General features: G+C 37.7%; 1 protein-coding gene across 3 annotated transcripts in view; it reads right to left on the minus strand.

Moving 5' to 3' along the window:
• Positions 1–517: 517 nt before the first annotated feature.
• MCRIP2 (MAPK regulated corepressor interacting protein 2) overlaps positions 518–20,715 on the minus strand; it is a 232,159-nt gene continuing 211,961 nt past the window's right edge. For all 3 annotated transcript variants that reach the window (XM_044089344.1, XM_044089345.1, XM_044089346.1), the window contains one exon: positions 518–1,594. In XM_044089344.1, the coding sequence (XP_043945279.1) occupies positions 1,524–1,594 (71 nt within the window). In that variant the 3' untranslated portion in view covers positions 518–1,523. The remainder of the gene's footprint in view (positions 1,595–20,715) is intronic.

A 20,715-nucleotide genomic window follows, 5' to 3' on the forward strand; every position in this document is an offset into this window, starting at 1 on the left:
TTTATCCCATGCATGGATCCTCTCAAATCATACATAGTAGAATCCCTGTTATTCTCCTTAGGGGTAATATATAATTTTTGACCATGCGGATGGGTAAGGCCAATTTGTAACCAAATGGGATAAGTTATTTCAGGCATAAGAAGGGAAATTGGCTAGGCTTATAATGGCCCACAAGAGAAGCTAGACTAGTACTTACCCAAACAGCTGTAAAGAACATAGGTTTGTACACGTAAGTGGGCTTAGCTCTAAAGAGAGTGGTTACTGCAGAATATACAGGTCAAGGGAAGTGGGGATTCTACTCCTCCTCCTCCACAATATGGTCAGTGTGGAGGATAAAACTGATGAGTTGCATGCTTTGCCAGGTTGATCTTTCAGGCATGCCTGAACACAATTTGACAAACTCACATCAGGAAAGTGTGGTATATTTAAATGGCACACACCATGCTGCTAATGCATTCTCAGGCTTGGAAGAAAATCAAACCTATGAAACTACACATTAAACACAAAAGAGAACTCATTACTTTCAAAATATCAATACAGAAGACTCACAGACAACAGTAATGGTACAGGTGTGCATGTGCACTAACACAAAAGAGACACAGAAGGCACTTTTCTTTGTTCAAGATGGCTTTCTGTTGTACAGACCCTTGCATAACCTACAGACAGGTCTAAGCAAATCTTTACCCGGATACTGAATCTTGTACAAGATGATACAGAACAGCATTTCATTAAGTAATGCTCTCCTGTCACAATGCCACATTTTATAAACCTCAGACAACAGCAGCACCCAAGCTATAGAAGGAAAAGAGGCCTTTCTGGTTACAAATAAGTCAGAGTCCTCCTTAGTTTCTCTGAGCTTTTCACAGCCTTCTGTCAGGTAACACTGAAATGGCAATTCATAAATAGGCACAGATGGCAATGACATTCTGGAATGCATAAAACACTAACAACTGTCCCAGAAGTGATGTCCATGTGCTTCCTGCTTGTCAGGTAAGATCCTTGATGGCAGGACTGCTGTTGTCTGCAAGGAGTAATGTATTTCTGGCATAGCAAGGTCTGACTGCACCCCACTACACCACTTGGAATATAAAGACAAAAAATGACAACCAATTGCTGGAAATGGCAAAGGCAAATCCCAAGGCATTGTCATCCACTGAATCCAGACCTCTACAAAAATATCAGCCCTTCATAAGGTAATTAGTAAACACTAACTGGTATTAGTCAGTTCTGGTTCAAGTCTGTTGGGAATGGCATCATTCGACAACTTTGGAAAGAAATAACTCTCTCCCATGCGGTTAGTTTTGAACATCCAGTTGACTCTGCAGCAACAAGGAGAAGTTGGACATCATCTCCCACAGGATATACAATCCATACTGCCAGTATCTGCCTGGAATTCAAGAAATCAAGACCACTCCAAGCCACATCTAGACTTGATTCCATACATAGCTTCCATTCCAACAAAGTCAGCGCAGGAAGCAGTCCACAATTCAAGTGGGCACAGGGCATCACATGGGTACTGGTCTTTATGAGCAGTTTTCAATGTTGGCCAAAAACCTCTGTGCCCACCATTCCTCCAGGTCAAAAGGAACAAAATCTGCAAGGGAAGAAAAATAAATATGTCAAAACAGGGACTGCAATTAAAGACTTCTTTAAAGCAACATTTAAATAAGCAAAATGTACAATGAGTGTAGTTTGAGAATAGTTTTTTCACCTGCAGTCATAACTCTCAACCTATTTGCAAGACATCTGGACAAAGCCTAAAATAATGGGGGACAAAGGCCCAAAAACAGGGACAGATTTAAAATATTGCTCTTACGAACTTAGAAAGTTGCTAGAATACTTGGAATTGGTTTATGATGTATTTTCTGAAGGATATGAAGCGTGAAAGAAGCATAAAATTCAAATGTGCCATCATTTCGTGACCTCAGTTCTCAGTGATTTGGAGAAAACCACAAATTTTGAGAAACGCACCAAAAATAATGAGGCAAAAATCTTGACAGTTGAGAGGCATGCCTGCAGTCAGTAGTTTTACTTTTTCCCAGTTAATAAAGTTATTTTAAAACTCCTGCTTTCTTTTACTGTATTCAAAGCAGCATCTCCAGCAACTGCTGTCTGTCTTTAAAGTAGTAATTCTACCAGTAAAATGGATCTCTTCTGTGTTTACAGTCCTAGCATATTTCCATACCTTAACCTCTTAGTCCAAGAAATCTGGACAAAGCCTAAAATAACGAGGGGACAAAGGCCCATGTTTTAAATGTTGCTCTTATAAACTTAGAACATTGCCGGGGCAATAGGATATGAATTAGCTGCATTTTCTGCATTTTCTGAAAGATATGAGGTCTAAAACTCGAATGTATGTTATAATTTAGTGACATACGTCCGTAGTGATATGCCAGAATACCCCACATTTTATGAGGAACAGACCCAAAATATAAGGCAAAAATCTGGGCATTCTGCGAAAATCTGGACAAAGCCATTGATCAGTCTCATCTGGCTATTTGCTCCACTGGAGGTACATCTCAATTTTTAATGTTTCAAGTTACACCTGTTTTAGTCTTTGTTGGAATGGGTTAGGTTTCATCATATGATTTGTTTTCTGTTTAACAGCACCTATTGCCTGCTATATACAAGGCTGATGATGTCCTTTCAATTTGAATTAAAAGCACTTACATGTGTAGGCCAATATTTTTCATGTGTAGCAATACATTCACATTTTTTTCTAATTTTAATGTCTTTAATGAGGATTATTGACAAAATGCATGTGTACGTGTATGCAGACATATGCACAAACATATAAAATCACTTGAGTATAAAAGTAAACATATTATCACCAAAATTACCTGAAAATAACATCCTTGCATCTCTCTCTAAACAAGACAGTAATGACAAAAAAAAAAAACATAAGCCAAGATATCACCATCTAGCTAAAAAATAAACTTCTTTATCAATGCAGAAATAAATTCTAACACTGCTTAAAACTGATAGACATGGATCAATGTGTTTTTTGTGGAGGGGAGGCAAACATTTAACATTAACAGAACACTGATGATCCACTGGGAAGTAGAATGTAAGAAAATACCACTGTTGTTGGTGGGTCTTGATGCAGAGAAAGCATTTGACAAGGTAAGCTGGACATTATGAGCAGGGCAATGGAAGCATTTGCATTTCCTTAAAAAATTATAAGGTAGATTTGGGGAATATACGAGGGATCAGAGGTGAAAATTAAAGTGGGTGGGGTCCTCTCTGATAATTTCTGCTTGAGCAGAGGAATCAGGCAGGGGTGTCCTCTTTCCCCTTTATTATTTGGATTATATTTAGAACCATTGGCAAAGAAAATAAGGGACTCAGAAATTCAAGGATATAATTGGTATGGTAGTCAAGAAAAGCTAGCTTTATTTGCAGATGATATTTTGTACCTGACAAAACCAGAAAAAGACGTTACGGTGTTGTGGAACATTTTGAGACAGTTTCAGATCTTTGAGGATATAAAATTAATGAAGCTAAAACAAAGGCAATAGCAGTAATTATGTACCCACACATGAACTGGTTCAGGAATACCCATATTTATGGGGACATGATAAAATGAAACATTTAGGAGTATGGATTAAAAATTATTCTAATGTGGCAACTAAGGACATGTGGGAAAATACTAAAAAGATAACACAAAAACTGAGAAAAATGGACGCTTTGTTATATGATATGGATAGTAAGATACAAGCAGTTAAAATGTTGTTAGTCCCTTTAGTTGTACATAGGTCAGGCATATTTTTATCAACCAGAGAAGAAGTGGGTAGCAATTAATAAAGAGCTGAAGGTCTATATCTGGGAGGGGAATATGGCAAAAGTCAAGTGGGATAAGCAGATTCTTCCAGTAGAACGGGGTGGCTTGAGATTACCCAATTTGAGGGGGTATTTCAGAACTACACAGTTAAGACTCCTATACATAGCACAAGCAGAAAACTATAAATCAGTGTGGAAAGAAACATGGGGGAAAATCAAGAAACAAGAAGAGACTGGGATTTTGGATGTAGGCCTTTAAAGAGAATAACAATAATCATGCAGAATATTATAAAGCAGCAGAAATTATTCTAAGAACTAAGCCAACATGGGAATGAAGAAAGGAGATTCTGCTGACAGAGATGACTGAAATTAGGGATACAGACAATAAGTAAGAGGGGGCTGGAATTTACTGCAGAAAACTGACAAAGGAACCAAGGTATTGGGAGCAAATAACCAGACAGGGAAAGATGACAGAGTGAGAAGACGCCAAGAATTTATTTGGACTGCAGGATAGAGACTGCCTTCCCTATCAGCGATTGATTGATAGACTACAGGCAAAGAGAAAGAAATAGGGGATCTTAGAAGAAAGACCAGCACTAGTAGAGTTAATAGAATCTAGAACAGAAGCTGCCATTAAAAAAGGAATAATTAGTAGAACATATAAAATATTGCAGGACAACTATAAGAATCAGAGGAGGTTAGAAAAGATTGTGAAAAGAGATTGGGTAAACAATTCACAAAGAAACAATGGGAGGATATATGTATGTCTCCCAAATATGCAACAAAATCTAGAAGATTTAGGATTTTTGCCTGAAATGTTTACATAGATATTTGTATACCCCAAATAGACTTTTGAGAATTTTTCCTGAAGCAGACAGTAAATGTTGGAGGTGACAGGAAAGAAAGAGGCAACTGGGAACATATTTTCTGGGAGTGCGGTGAGTTGGCAGACTTTAAGGATTCCCTGCAGGATGCACTGTCAGAGATGCTGGGTGGACAGATTTGTCTGATGAGGGAGATGATTTTTCTGAGTTATGATACAGAATCAGAATTGCCTGGAAATGGTAAAGCCTTAATGTGTCCAATAATGGTAGCTGCCAAAAAACAATTACTAGAAAATGGAAATTAAAATCTAAATCAACTATACTGGAAGTAGTGAATACAGTAAGAGATAAAACAACTGAAATTGAGATCTTTAGAAAAAGGTAGGAGCAAACTACATAGGAAAAAATGGGAATTGTGGGAACAATACATACAAGGGAGGAATGAGGCCTAAATGGTGGCAGGACTTAAATGAGCTATGTAATGCTTGAGTAATAAAGACTGAGCAGATTGTAAGTGATGTATAATGTTTGCAACTGGAAGTGTGTCAGTATGGTTTGTGATGTATACTTACGACTAGGATTGTGTCGGTGTGGTTTGTTTTCAGTTATACAAATGTATGATTGGCTTAATAAAGATGTTTCTTGGTTAAAAAATGGCAGGAATTGAATAATTTATGCAACCTTGCTTAGGTCATATGATATATAGCAATATGTGTAAAATATAATGTTTATGTTAATATAGTCTGATTGCTTCTATATGAATGTAAATGTGCCTATGTCACAAGTGATAATTCAATAAAGACGTTTAAAAAAAATTTCAAACACTGTTTATAAAGAGACCTTTTCCATCCCATAAAAATCCAAATTTTAAAAATCCCATTTGAAAAAAAGAAATCAACTTATCATGAGTTACTCCTCTTCCAGAGGCACACATTTTGATATTAGAGACCATTAGAGTTGCCACACTGCAAACATGGGGAGATGAAAAGTCAGCAAGCAAAGGAGAGTAGTTGTGCTGAAACTGAATACATCCTCAAATCTTGTTGAGTACCTTCGCGAGGTGGACCATGTTTTTCACAAAATCTCACCAAGGCGACACTGATATATAGACTGTATTTATATAGCATATATCATGGACAGAAGTAAGTCAAAAACAAAAAAAGATAGCTGGGTGCACAAGACACAGGATAAAAAAGTGTTCAATCCTGGTAAGTGCACAGGTGCCAGGACTGGAAAAAATGACAGCGTAGAATCCTCAAAATACGGAAACATTACTACAATGGGGCTAGGCCCAGGAGGAGGATGCCCCCCTGTTGTTGAAGGAAGCAGCAGTCCACAAAAATTGATTGGCCAAAGAAGAGCCATAAAGATGATAAGAGTGGACTACTGAGGATAAGAAAGAAATGATGTATTGTTTCCGTTATGTAAAAAGTCCAGAATTTCCAGACACAAGATATACAAAAAGATTAAGAGAAATTAGAGGAAAGAAAAATACTTCCACAGGAAAAACTGTCAGAAGCTTCATATAAAAATGTGCGTTCATTAATACAACAGATTTTTGAAAAACAGTATATAGATCAAGAAACGTTGATCTGTTTTGAAAAAGAAGCATCTGAGGAAGTGCAAAAATATAAACAAAACCTAGAGATATTTGAAAAATAAATATGGACATGAGAAAGAAAGGGAGATTTGATATTGTGCAATATTTATGCAAAAGAGTAAGCCAAGTTAACTAATATAGAGAAGGCAGTCTCAAAAGATATTCGAAGAGAAATACAGGCAAAGGCATCCAGATATGGAAAAATTTCACAATAAAAAAATGAAATCACAAAGATGTAATGTGGAAAAGAATATTAGTAAAGCAGAAGTTAAAGAAATAGAATTAATGTAGAAGGTCTAACACAGACTACATCACAGCATGATGGAGTGAGTCCCCAGAATAAGGAAAAGCAAGAAGATCAGGAGACAGGTGAAGAAATATGGACATGTGAAAGGAAAAGAGATTTAATATGGTGTAATATTTATGGAAAAGGAGATAGCAAAACTAACCAATACAAAAAGAGCAGCACCAAAGATATTTGAAGAGAAATACAGGCAAAGGAATCCAGATATGGAAAACTTTACAATACAAAAAATAAGAAGACAAAGAGGAAAAGTAGAAAAAGAGATTAGTAATGGAGAAGTCAAAGAAATAGAAATTGAGGTTATGGAGCAGCTGCAATGAGAAGGATTCAGTGTAGAAAACAGAATACAGAAAGCACCACATCAGGATAGAGCAATGGATATCTAAATTAAGGGGAAGCAGTGGAACAGAGCAATGAATATCCAAATTAAGGGGAAACCAGTAGAACAGGAAGCAATTGATCAGGTGCCATACCAGGATATTTTTCGAGCCTTCCACAAGAAACCAGTATAAATGTTCACTTGAAGCTAGACAGCAAGGAAAGGAACAGGAAACTGTGGACACGCTGATGCAGTCAATGTTGAGGAGTGATAGGCCAGTGAGTTCCAATATATTAATGACACTGGATGAAACTGAAGAGAATGTGCCACAGGTAGATGCTATAGAACCTTCTATAGAATGCCCGCAGGGAATGGAAAATAAGGGATGTGCCCTCAGTTTGGAAGAAAATGAGCTAAGACAAGAGTTTCTTGATTTAATGGACATGGATAGATATATTAAGATTAATGAGAGAAATAGACTGCAGAAGGTCAATAAAACCCAAAAAGTAAGAAATCTGATAAAACAAATGAATGCAGTAATTAGGACTGTCCATAGAGATTGATGTGATAACAGAAGTAAATAGGATATACTACTGTGCTGAGTTCTACCACAAGATGACAGGGTAGTGAGAGAAAGGAAGTGGAGAAATCGAATACCATCATGGAAGTATCGAATAGAGAACACGATAAAGCAATTAAGACAAGAAGTGTCACTGTTAGAAGATTATAGAAGAGTGAATAGATCAACAAAAATACTAAGAAAGATAGATGTGATTAAAGCAATGCACAGTATTAGAAAAGGATCTATCATGCACTATCACAAATAAACTAAAAATTTCAGCACAGGTGGAAAAACTTAGAAGATACACAGATAAATATGAGGGAAATAAACAAAATAAGCAATTTATTGATGACCCAAAAAAGTTTTATAGAGAATTGGGAAAGAAGCTAAAAGGAATTGAAAGACCGCCAAAAAAGAGGAAGTAGATACATTTTGGAGAAGTATCTATGAAGATCCTGTGGAACATAAAGATGCTAAAAGGATAGAAGAAGTAAAAGAAAGAATAAGAAGTTTAAAAGTGCAGGATGGATGGGATGAAGTAACAGCCAGAGAGATTGAAACAAAGTTAAGAAAACCTCTAACTGGAAAATGCCAGGCCCAGATGCAGTACCTAGCTTCTGGTTAAAAATATTAACATCTTTGCATGAGGATTTAGCCATGAGTAAGAACTATTTATATGCGTACCCCAAACAGACACCATACTGGCTAACAGGCAAAACAATGCTCTTACTTAAGAGTGAACCTGCAAGCTACCCTAAAAATTACAGACCAATAACTTGCCTTCAGGTGATGTATAAACTATACACAGGAATTGACGCTGACAGAGTTTATAATCATTTATAAGAAAACCCAATTATGGCAGTAGAACAAAAGGGCAATAAAAAAGTCACATGGAACAAAGGATCATTTGTTGTAAAATAAAGTTATAGTGGAGAACTGTAAAAAGGGGAAGAATCAAAGCATGACATGGATGGACAACAAAAAAGCATTTGATAGTATCCCACATTCATAGATAAAAAAGCGTGCTTAAAAATATACAAGATACACCCTATACTGTGACTACATTACAGTAACCATGAAACAATGGCAGACCACTTTGCAATTAAGCCATGATAAAGGGCAGATTATTACCCCAGAGATAAGAATTCAAAGGGGGATATTCCAGGGTAACTCTCTGTCACCACTGCTATACTGCCTTGCCATTAATCCATTAAGCTATTTACTTAACAGCTTAGGCTATGGCTACAATTTGGCTCCTAGAAAACAACAAAGTCTAATGACTTCTCATCTTCTCTTTGTCGATGATTTAAAATCATATAGCTCATCAGATGAGGTACTGAAACCACAGCTGCAGGTTGTCAAAACTTTTTCATATGATATTAGAATGACATTTGGTCTTGAAAAATGTGCAAAAGCAACCTTTAAAGCAGAAAAACTGCAGCAACAGGAAAGCATTACTTTGGGACAAGAATGTGATATAAAAATACTTGAGCAAGAGGGAGTGTATAAATACATGGGAACTGATGAAGGATCAGCAATAAAACATGAACAAATATGAAAAAAACTCAGTAAGGAATATTTTAGAATATTTAAATTAATCCTGAGAACAGCACTGACATCTAGGAACAAGATCCAAGCTATAAATCAATTTGCTCTTCCTGTCCTAACGTACAGTTTTGGAGTGATTGACTGGCCCCAAAAACTGTTGGACAGATTAGATATTAAAACAAGAAGGATGCTTCATGCTCAGCAAATGATTTATAAAAATCAGTGTATACCAAGATTATATGTTCCCTGTTCTGAAGGAGGGCTGGGCCTCCTTGAAATTGATTACATGTATAGATCTGCAATCGTGGGACGCCACACATCTACTGACCTCACAAGATCTAAATGTAGTGAAGGTTTTCAAACATGAGGAGAATAAATCTAAGATGACTTCTCTGTTTAATTTAGCAGAAGCATATCGACGTCAAGCAGGAATGGAAATCGAATCAGAAGTAGATAAACAGGCAGCAACTGAATGTGCCAAAAAACAAATGAAAGAATATAAGGTGAAGGACCAGATGAGAAGGCAAGAAATGTGGAAAAAACATAAATATATTTGCAAGTATAGAAAACTTCTGGAAGAGCCTCATGTTGATCAAGAAGAATGCAGGAATGGTTAAGCAGAGGCAAATTCAAACCAAGAAATGAAAGGTTAATATATGCAGCCCAAGAAAGTGGGCTACATACATGCTGGTTTACAAAGTCCATTGAAAATGTGGGAGAAACGGACAAATGTAAGTTTTGTAATACCGAATTGGAAACAGTCACACACCTTGTTGCAACACATTAATGGCAGAAGGACTGTATACTGAAAGGCATAACAATGTGGCGAGGCTGTTGCACTGGGGATTGTGCAAACTGGGGATTGTGCAAACAGGTTATCGAAATGGCTGAAAAACACTGGAAACATGAGCCATTAAGCATCATAGAAAATGAAGTTTATATCACATGGGATCGCCCATTACCAACAGTTCAAAAGATAGATGCTAGAAACCGGATATAGTGGTCCAAGAAAAGAAGACAAAAGTAGCACTGATCTTTGAAATCGCCACACCCAGTGACCATAGTGTCTTGCGTAGAGAGAGATACAAAGTCATAAAATACCAAGATCTGCAGGCGGAAACGAGAGCAGTGTGGAAGAAAGATACCCAGATAGTTCCAATAGTAGTAGGAGCAATGGGTCTTATAAAATCACATCTATATATATTACCAATCCATGTAATCCCATACGAATTGCAGGAGTCATTACTGGGCAAATTGCGGGTGCTGCAACGACCACTTTTGGCTGACATCAAAGATTGAAACAATAATAATCTCATGAACTTTAATCATACTTTGACTTTGGAATGGGGTCCATTCCCGTCATGGTATTAGAAACCCAAAAGATTTGGAGAAATTACAAAACAAACATGGATTATGAACCAGCTCTGAGGGCTTCTGTGTTGGTAAAACCATGGGGAAGCTTTCACAGAGGATCTATGAACATTTGGACACAACAAAAAAGAAATGATTGAAAAATTGTATTTGCAGCCAATGTTAACTAGTAGTCAAAAAAGTGACTGGACTTAATGACTTAATATGAAAAGTTATCTTAAATTACTACCAGCTAAATTAATTTTATACTGTTATTTTACTGTTATTTTGCTTTATCTACTGTTCTATTGTTTAATTTCTATCACAAAACCAGATTTATATAAGTTCTTTATTTTTCAGTTTATTAATTCCAAAATGCTTCCTTATGAATATGCAGGAATGAAAGTGTTTAACATATTAGATATTTTTTTGTTTACCTTCGAAATTCAGAATACCAGTCCTAAGAACCAACATCACTACTCATCGCCATCACTGTGCAATCCTATCCTAAGTGGTGATTTTGCTGCTGTGCTGTAACACCCAACTTTTTACAGACTAGAGGTTCTCAGGGATTGGCCCTGGGCCCTTTTTCTTTCCATTACTTGTAAACTAGATGTGATACCCCCTTTACTAAAGCCACACTCATTTAGAATGCTGATGAGTTTGCTCTGGTATGTGCTGCATCTACAGCAGATAAAGCGGTTTAATTCTCGAGTCCCAACCCATGGGATAGATCTTTGCTCTCTATGAAGTTGAGCATGTTCTCACTAGAGTTGAGAAAAGTTAGCAAAGTGATGTACCTGGGACTTGCTTCTGACCAAGAGCTGTCTTACCGGTGCTCATGTAGTATTATACATATACATTATCTCCCTTGAGGAGGCTCTTTCATTTAAATAAAATGGCCTGAAGTGAAGGGTGCCATATTTTCCACATACTGTACAGAGTCTACAGCAAGTAGAAATCTGGTTCAGTGACACTTGCCAGTTATTTGGCATGATAATTGACACTAGTTCAAAATTATGTATCAAGAACTTTGTCATCATGGAGATGGTGCTTTTAGTACATGTTACTCAAATTACAGAACCTCTTGTCAGAACAGGTTACATGTCACTCTTATTGTACAACTTATAAGAGCAACTATACTACTGTTTTGACAATTTATGGTTATGTTTCACAATGGCACCATTATCCATACAAGATCATAGTTTATCCATCATTTCTACTGTAATACCAGTATTTTTCTCTCCCTTCTCCAGTTTTAGGCACAGTGGTAGACCCAACTGAAGGACAGGTAGATTTTGCATGGGAAATAGTCTGCTATAAAATTATTTATATTTATCTTGCAGTTTTTGGCTGTTTTTTTAACTGATGGATTCAAAAGGAGCAGTCTTTGGGCACAATTTGGATTCCAGCACAGTTTGAAAACTTTGGATTTGTTTATCAAGCATCAGCTGTACAGGGCTTACTGCCATAGAACTATGTGGAGCAGTAAGGGAAGACATAACAGCTTTGTGAGGAGCAGGCAGGGATAGAATCCTTTTTGGTTCAAAGGTCGTTACTAGGCTAGCTGCTCTTGTAGGCTATTTCAAGCCTAGACTATTTCTCTTCCAAAGAAGAGAATTAAACCTTGTACCATGTTTTTGTGAGGCAAACACCTTAATCATTATACCAACCCCCAACCCCCCAGTATGGACAGCTCTTTCAGCAGCTCCTTTGGACACTGGATAATGAGAACTTGACATAGTATGTGTAAAGCCAAACTGTTGGAACTGTGAGGATACTCAGGGTGTAACATTATCTGTGATTAACTCAGTTTGTATGCCATATCTGGTAAACATTGTCTTGAACCTACCAATAACTTGTTGGTTACTCATGTTTGAAACATTCAGAATTTCTGGATATCAAGAGTCCACTACTAGTAGTGCAAGGTACTAGTGGCAGCAACAGTTCTCTCATTTGTGAAAATTAAATTGGCAGTTTGACACAAGCTTTGCAATAACCATATTGATACTGGGCCATCATACCAATATTTTGGCTCTTTCACAACACTTAGTCAGGCCTTTATTTCCTTAAAAGTATCCATTTAAGCACTTCAACGTATTGTGAAGATACAACAATTCTGTCTCGGTACAGTAGCAAACACTGCATTCAGACAATTTTGCTCAGACAGTATAATATACAAGATGGCTTTTCTGTATCCAAAGGTTAAGACATCTATCCCTTACATATTTAATGACTATGTGCAGCTCAGACCTTTTAGCAGTAACTGGTTGATTTGGCATGATGCTCATATACACAGTAACAAATTTGGTTTCTGGAGGTATCTGGTGAGTAATGGCCGTCTTAACATATCAGCCTCAAATCATTTGGTTTCCAGGTATATGATCACTTTGGCAGAAGTCTCATAAGCAACTTCTTGGAGCTTGACAGTGCTTTGTTCAGATCACAGAAATTACTCAGTGGAGCAAATTGTTTGTTGTCAACCTGGAGTGGGAGGTTCTCTAGCCTCAAAAAAACACCTTACAAGCCCACACAGAGCAAGACACTCTTTCTATTTGGGAATATTTCTGTTTTGCATCAGTTAGCATTTTGGAGTAGAAGGCAACAGGTCTCAATACTTGCTCATCCATCTGCAGAAAGCAGCACCTAGATTATAGCTACTGGCATCAGCAAGTATGTTGCATAACGTCATGGTAAGAGAGGATTGGAGCAGACTTCTGCATTTGTTTAGCTTTGCAGAAAGCACGAGCTTGAGTGCTCCCCCAGGACCAAGAAATATATTTTTTTAGTAAATCTGCTCAGTGGATGTAGCACTGTGGACAGCTCTAGTACAAACTTACCCAAAACATGTATCGTACCTAGGGCCTGGTATGGTTCAATTATACAAGCTGGACGTTTTAGCTCTGCTAGTGCTTTGACCTAGTTGGAATCTGGTCAGATTCCAGCAGTATTCATGCTGTAACTGAACTATTGGATTTCTGGCTTTCCAAAGTTATATTTGCCTCTATTTAGCTTCAAGCCTGAAAGTTTTAATGGTTTGGAGCACTGCCTCCAATCTTTTGTCACGAGTCTATCAGGACCACAAAGTAGTACACCATCCATGACATCATTTTAATGGCCTTTCAAGAAATTGTTAAATATTTGTGGTACTGAAGTTATATGAAACAGCAGTCTTTTATAACAAACCTTTCAAATTGAGTAATACAAGTTGCTAGTATCTAACTGTCTCTCTAAGGATATTTACCCTCTTGAAAAGTCTAATATGGAGAATACGTGGCACCAAGCTACTTGGGTACAACAGGACAAAGGTCAAGTAGAATGAAACTCTCCCTCACTACTGCTTCATTAACTAAACTGACATATGTCACCATTGTTTTAGATAACTAGTACCACTGACCTGCACCCTTACTAGGCTCAGCCACAAAATGTTGAATTGTACCACGTTCCTAGGTTCATAAATTATTACTAGGCTAACTGCCCTTGTGGACCATTTTAAGCATAGTCAATGACCCCATATGAGAATCATACCTTGTGTCTGTAAGGTAAATGCCTTAACCATTATGCCAACCTCACACCTAAAAAGCCACCCTTGTAGGAGGTACCCAGATTTAAACCAGGGACCTTGATCTTCAGTCAAATGCTCTACCACTGAGCTATACCACATTTGACAACATTTTCATTTTCCATTTCCTTAGATTCATGGTTTCACAAGTTCTTACCTAACTACTAGGCTAGCCTTCTTAATAGATCATTTTAAGCCTAACCAATTTCCTTTCCAAAGGTGAGAACCAAACAATGCACTTGCATCTATGAGTCAAACACCTTAACCATTATACCAATCCCCAGTTAGCATATATTTGAGTTGTGCCTCTGCTTTGGAGAGTATTGGAATGATACCTTCCTAATTTTGGTCAAGACATATGGGACAGCATCTGGCCTCAACTTTATCTTTACTGGCTCACAGTTAATTAAACCAACTTCTCTGAACACATCCACATTAATATAATTTATTCTGACAAATCAGTCTAAAGTCACTGTCTCGGTTCTACTGAGCAGATTGTTCAAACATTCTGTGACATAGATCTAAAACTCCTACTTATGTCCCTTCTGTTCAGTCACTGATAGGAGTCTTCATATACTCCAGAGTTTGCCTGCAGGGCTACATATTTCTGTTGCTATTTCATGCAACAACAGACACTTTGAGATGACTCTTAGTACTACACAAATAACTACAGTAATATCAGCACCTGTACTGGTTTTAAAGCTAACTAAAGTCTGTATTATCTGTAAAAGTACAAACTGTATTTTTTTTGTACAGCTTCTCACACAGGGTCTGCCGAGAAGGTGCTGTCAGCCCAGAATATCCTGGTAAAAAAAATGCAGCAAGATGGGACATTTTCTTTACACCTCCTGCCATATGTAGCAGAATGCTCTGTCCAATATCTGAATGATTGCATCTCGTGTATTTGCAAACTTGCATTCTCTCCATTTCTCATACTTGTTTACTATGACTATATTCATGCTCTTTATTGAATAGAAAATTTGCGTTGAATTTTACCCGACAAACAATTCTTGTACATCTTTTCCATTCTCTTAGCTAGTATGGACTGTGATGATTGGAGGTACTACCAGCTATGCCAGGAGAAATAGAGCAGTGGATGTGTAACATATGCCAGCACCACTAGCTGGAATTTTGTAAAGAATCATATGTCATTTGTATATCAAACTGATTTGTACAGATGCTTGTGCTGAAAATGTATTTGTGAGGTTTACGTGTGTTAAAATGCATCAGTGTGCCCTACTAGAAGGAAATTAAATCTATATGTATTATTGTAACTGAATTAAATGTATACATTGTAACAGCATATACTGGAAGTGAAGCAGATAATCTTAATCCACCTGACTTTGCAAAATATTCTTGAAATTAAATTACTTTATGGGTTAAGCCATAGAGATATTATCCCACAGATTTGAATGGAGCCAGAGATGCAAAGTCTGTGCTAGAGAATAGTTGGTAGCTCTTGTATGAAGAGTGAAATGGATTTATGGTTTTATGACTTCCAGGAGGTATGAGCAAAACTCTGAGTGCATAGTAACACATAGGTGCTAAAATCCTGTCAGCTTCTAGTGTTGGTGATAGCATGAGAAACACAGTCAGATGACCAGATCTGTGTGATATCATTCTGTATGCCAAAAATAATATTTAAATATATTAGTAACAGTTTGCTCTCAGCATTCTGCACTGGATCTGACAACAAATACCACTCACCCAAATCATCTTGCCTTGCTGTAGTAACTTAATTAAGGAACAGTAATTCTTTTAGTCAATCAAGAATAGTTAGTGAGATTAGCTAAATATTGTTTTTCTATAACTGAGTGAAACTTCCCCTCTGTTATTTTTAATATTTCCTGTGACTGAAACTCTTGTGTTTATTCTAAATAGATGATAAAAGAACAAGAAACTACTAATTATTATTAAATATATTTATACTTTGATTGTGGCTGGTCCTTTTTTTTTTTGGAAAATATATAAGCTTTGAGAGTATTTGCATATATTTCTTTGGTGATAACTGACCACTCCTGAAAGTCTTGCTGTTTGGTCAACACTACCATTTTGTATTAATATTATTAACTTCACCCCATATAACTGAATACCCTTTTAGAGCCTTATAGTAACTGACTGGTGGCAGGGATAATTATGTTATAGTTTGGATAAAAGGGTGCACATCCAGTAATCTTTGCCAGCCTTTCCCAAGTGTGTGTTTGTCAGCTATTTGGGGCAGGGATCCCAAGCACTGGTTTCACAGAGAGGGTGCTGGAGGACTTGGTTTGGACACTTGGCTGAGGACCCAACCCTACTGCTGTACTAGTGGGGAGTCCTACTGGGGATCTGGAGGGAGACAGATGATGAAATCCAGACCCTGGATTGAGTGCATTTCCTGTGTGCTCTCAAGAGAAATTTGTGCTTGATGCAGACAGGTCTGCATCTAGAAATATTGAGTGTATCAATTTGTATTCTACGTGAACTTCCCTCTCCAGTGTCAAGTGGTAAAGATCCAGGCTCCTTGATTAATGGCCCATAGTGGGGATGTCACATGGACAGTTTACAATTATGACTTGAAATTGAACAGTCTGTATGAGGCTATGTCTGAGGGCCTTTCCCTCTTTAGGCAATACAGTCAACCACAGCTTTCTTCCCAGATACTGGTATTCTCCATTTTAAATTACTGTTAAAACAAACCTTTCCAAATCTTTCACTTTCTTCACTCCTAACTTCCAACCTTCCACAGGAATACTACCTGTTCCTGAATATTTCCCTGTTGATTGATTATACATTACCATATTTATCTTACTGTACTACTTTTTTTGTCAATACCTGCAAGGCCACATATTCCATATCAATACTGACAAAGTAGCCATTCTGATAAAACATTCTTACTTTGACATATATAGGACAGTTTTTTTTGAATATACATTTCCAGCTTGAAACTTATATGCACATACTAATGTTTTGCAGGCTGATTTTGTATGTAGTTATTGGTTCAAATAGAGATAAGAAGCAATGTCACATTTTCTCCAGACATTTTGCATCAATATAAACAGTCAAGAAGCAACCAAAAACAATTTTAAACCCCAACCCCTTTTAACTCGCAGCAAATGTACAAAACTATATAAAATGTCCTATACCAAAAGACAGTTACCCCATATAGACAGCTATATCCACAGGCATCATCTATTCTAAAGTTAGATTTAATCATGTTGAAAGTACATGTTAGAGTTTGGACGGATTTCTATATATAGTTCATTAAACACTACATTTTATATACAATATATCACAAAACACACACACAAATAATAAATATTTATATATCAAATGTATATGATATATACATTTATATAATACATCCACACACTATACACTGTACTGTATATGCACACACACACAAGTCACTTAGTCAAAATGTCTGAAAGCCCATTTCATGGAAATACCATAAATGCATGAAAAAAACATTTAATTATAATCAAAATAAGTGGACCATGATACAGTCAAAAACATCCAAGGTAAAAGTTTGCAAAAAAAATGTTTGCATGGCAGCAAGTCTATTTCCTGTACCTACCCATGTGGAGGGGCTTTGTCTCCCAACCCCCCCTTAAATACATTCCACAGTTGTGCAACATTGAAAAAAGGCAGAACACACAAAGTGAATCACTGCTGATGCAAACATTTTCATAGAAATCTTAATTACAGCAAAGCACACCTTAAAAATGCTTTTAGGGCAATCTCACCCTTCACCTCCACATGGGAAGCTTTGCCTTCCACATACCCCTTACAAAAATATATTAACTCCACAGTCATACAACTGTGTAGAAAAATGAAAATAACATACACCAGGAATAGCTGCCAATGCACATATGTGAACATCAGCAGCACCAGCTACATACAGCTTCTCCAAACACTTCCATACATTTTTTTTCTTCTGTAATACAGAACTATGTATAGCTATAACACAGTCAATACAATAACATTTCAGTCAAATTATCATTCAGGTTAAAGGAATTTCAATCATTTGAACTCAAGTGATTTCGATATACACCATATAAAATATAAACACATGAATAAATATAAGATGGGATTAAGAGGAAGAATGTGAGAAGGATGATGAATGAATGAATGAATTCTAGTGATTGTAGAATTTCTGTCAACCACTATCCTTAAAGTAATTGCTCTCTACTTCCTTGTGTACGTGTCCAGAATGAGCTTTCAGTAATTGAGCTCTGGCATGTTATTTTGGATGGAAGTTTGTTCTGGAGACCAGGGCTTAGTTTGGAGAAAATCATGTTCCATAATACTAGTTTTAAAGGGGGATGAATTAGCAAAAAGTAACCTTCCTGGGAGTTCTTTAATGATTATACTTGGTCTTTGAAAAGAAGCTTTGTATTTAGAGGAGGACATAGACCCTCTTGAAGTTTTGAAAAGGAACAATCTGAATAGAAAGGTTGACCTTTTCTAGGACTGGTAACCAGTTTAGGATTTTAGGAGATGACAGTAGTGAGAACAGTCATTAGCGAGAACAGCAAATTTACAAGACTTTGTTAACAGCAGTCTGTAGTATCTGACTACTGTAATTTGAGTGAAAAGTGAGGTGAGGGATAGAGGTAATTCTTTTAAGCTTGGGAAGAAGGACATTTTTGACTAGGGCTAGATGTGCACCACTGAAGGGATGAGATTAGAGAACAGAGTTTTAGTTGGGATAAGACTTTATTAATGATGTTGTCTGTGTGGGTAGAAAAGGTAAGGGATTGCTCCAGGGTGAGACCTAGACATCTGTATTCTGTAACTTGGGAAATGCAGTTATTTATCTTGGAAGTCCTTCAGACAACACATATTGAGGACCAGTGCTGCCAGCCTGGAAAGATAACATACCAAGGGCATTTGCCACTGGGTGTAATATGACTTCTGTACAGACTCTAAAAAAGGCTGAGGTATTTTGGGGCCAGAAGGGAGAAAACAGATTCACAGGTGTGTATGCTGACACCAGAGATAAACTAGTGAAATAAAGCATACTTCAGAGATATAAGAGAAAAAGAATGGTCACTGAGTTCAGGCAATACAGTAGTGTCGAGGAGTAAAAAGAAAGAACTCCACTATAGGCAGTATATAAGCAATATGAAGTAAACTTGTACAAAGAAAACAAGAGACCAGCAATCAGAGTGACACAAATGCATTCAAAAGAGAAAGCATAGTAACAAAGAACTGGAAAGCTAGGAAAGGGCCGCATTATGGCAGAGTGACAACGAGGACCTCAGATGAAATTCAATGCACTGAGTGGTCCTAGGACTTGCTGCACATTGTCTTACAGGTTACAAGAATAGAACACATCTCATCAGATGATTTCTTTACTTCTACTGGGGTACTATAAATGGAACACAAATGGTACTGTCTTGGGAGGGGAAGCAAAATCTATGAAAAATAATTTCAATATGGCAGGTTCCATGATGACCATTTTGAGGTAAAATAAATTAAAGTACAACACAACACACATAACAGTGACTCTGAGGTCACTTCTTCAGTTGTTGGCCACTACTGGGAGGGCCCACAACCGACCCAGGGAACTACCGACCAATAAGCCTGACCAGTCTGATCTGTAAGGCAATGGAACTCATAAATGGAGAGATTGGGAACCTCCAAACACTTGACCCCACACAGTTCGGCTTCGTCAAGGGCAGATCATGCCTCCTAAACCTGGTGGACTTCTTTGAGACAGTTACTCAGGCTATACATAAGGAAAAGGAGGTACACATGGCTTACCTTGACCTTGCTAAAGCATTTGACACCATTCCCCATTCGGGTATTATTGATAAACATACCAACCTGGGCATAAACCCTTACGTCGCAAAATGGATCGCAAACTGGCTTTCAGACAGATCCCACAAAGTAAGAGTAGCAGGATCTACGTCCGAATCCAGATCAGTAACGAGCGGTGTGCCTCAGGGCTCTGTCCTGGGGCCCCTGCTGTTTGGCATATACTTCTCCAAAGTACAGGCAAGTACTGAAGGGCTGTGGCTGACCACGTTTGCAGACGACTGCAAACTGGGTGCTATAATAGAGTCTCCGGCCGACATGGATTTCCTCCAGAAGGGCTTTAATGAGACTGATGCATGGTGTCAAAGCCATGGTCTCAAGCTAAATGCTAAAAAATGCGTAGTAATCCCCTTTGGAAAAAACAGAGTACCCGCGAACTACCACATAGGAGGTAACCTCCTGAAATCTAAAGAAGCAATAAGGGATCTAGGGACCCAAGTAGATAGTCAGCTTTCCTTTGATAACCATGTTGCCAAGGTGGTTAGAAAATCCTTCTATGTGACCTGTCTGATCATGAAAGGGTTTGCATTAAGATCTAAGGATGTAGTGGTGCCCCTCTACTCTTCCCTCATCAGACCCATTATTGAGTACAATGCACCAATTGGAATGTACCTGGCTAGGCATCTCCAGCAGCTGGAGAGACCACAGAGGTACCTCACTAAGAGGACTACTGGCCTCAAACAGTTGACCTATGCAGCACGATTGAAACAACTAAGGCTTTTCTCTGTTGCATACCGCCTTCTCAGAGGCGTTTTCTGTCTAACATACAGAGCCATGTCCAACCCGGAACGGATGAACATGCTCCATCTTAGCAAAACCAAATCTACTCGAGCAACACGCTCTAGGGATATAAACCTCAACACAACAATGAATACAACATGCTGGAGGGATAGATTCCCTTCGCAAAGACTTCCCTTGCTATGGAACAAGGTCCTGATCTACATAAGACAGAGCCCCTCACTATCACTCTTCAAGAGGAACCTTGACGAGTGGATGGGTAACAGAAAGTTCACACCAGGAATCATACCAACAGCTCTACTAGATAGGGGCCAAGGGTACTAGCT

Source organism: Protopterus annectens, chromosome 12.part0 (assembly GCF_019279795.1).
Source record: "Protopterus annectens isolate FY-2018-M chromosome 12.part0, PAN1.0, whole genome shotgun sequence".
NCBI classification, from domain to species: Eukaryota; Metazoa; Chordata; order Ceratodontiformes; family Protopteridae; genus Protopterus; species Protopterus annectens.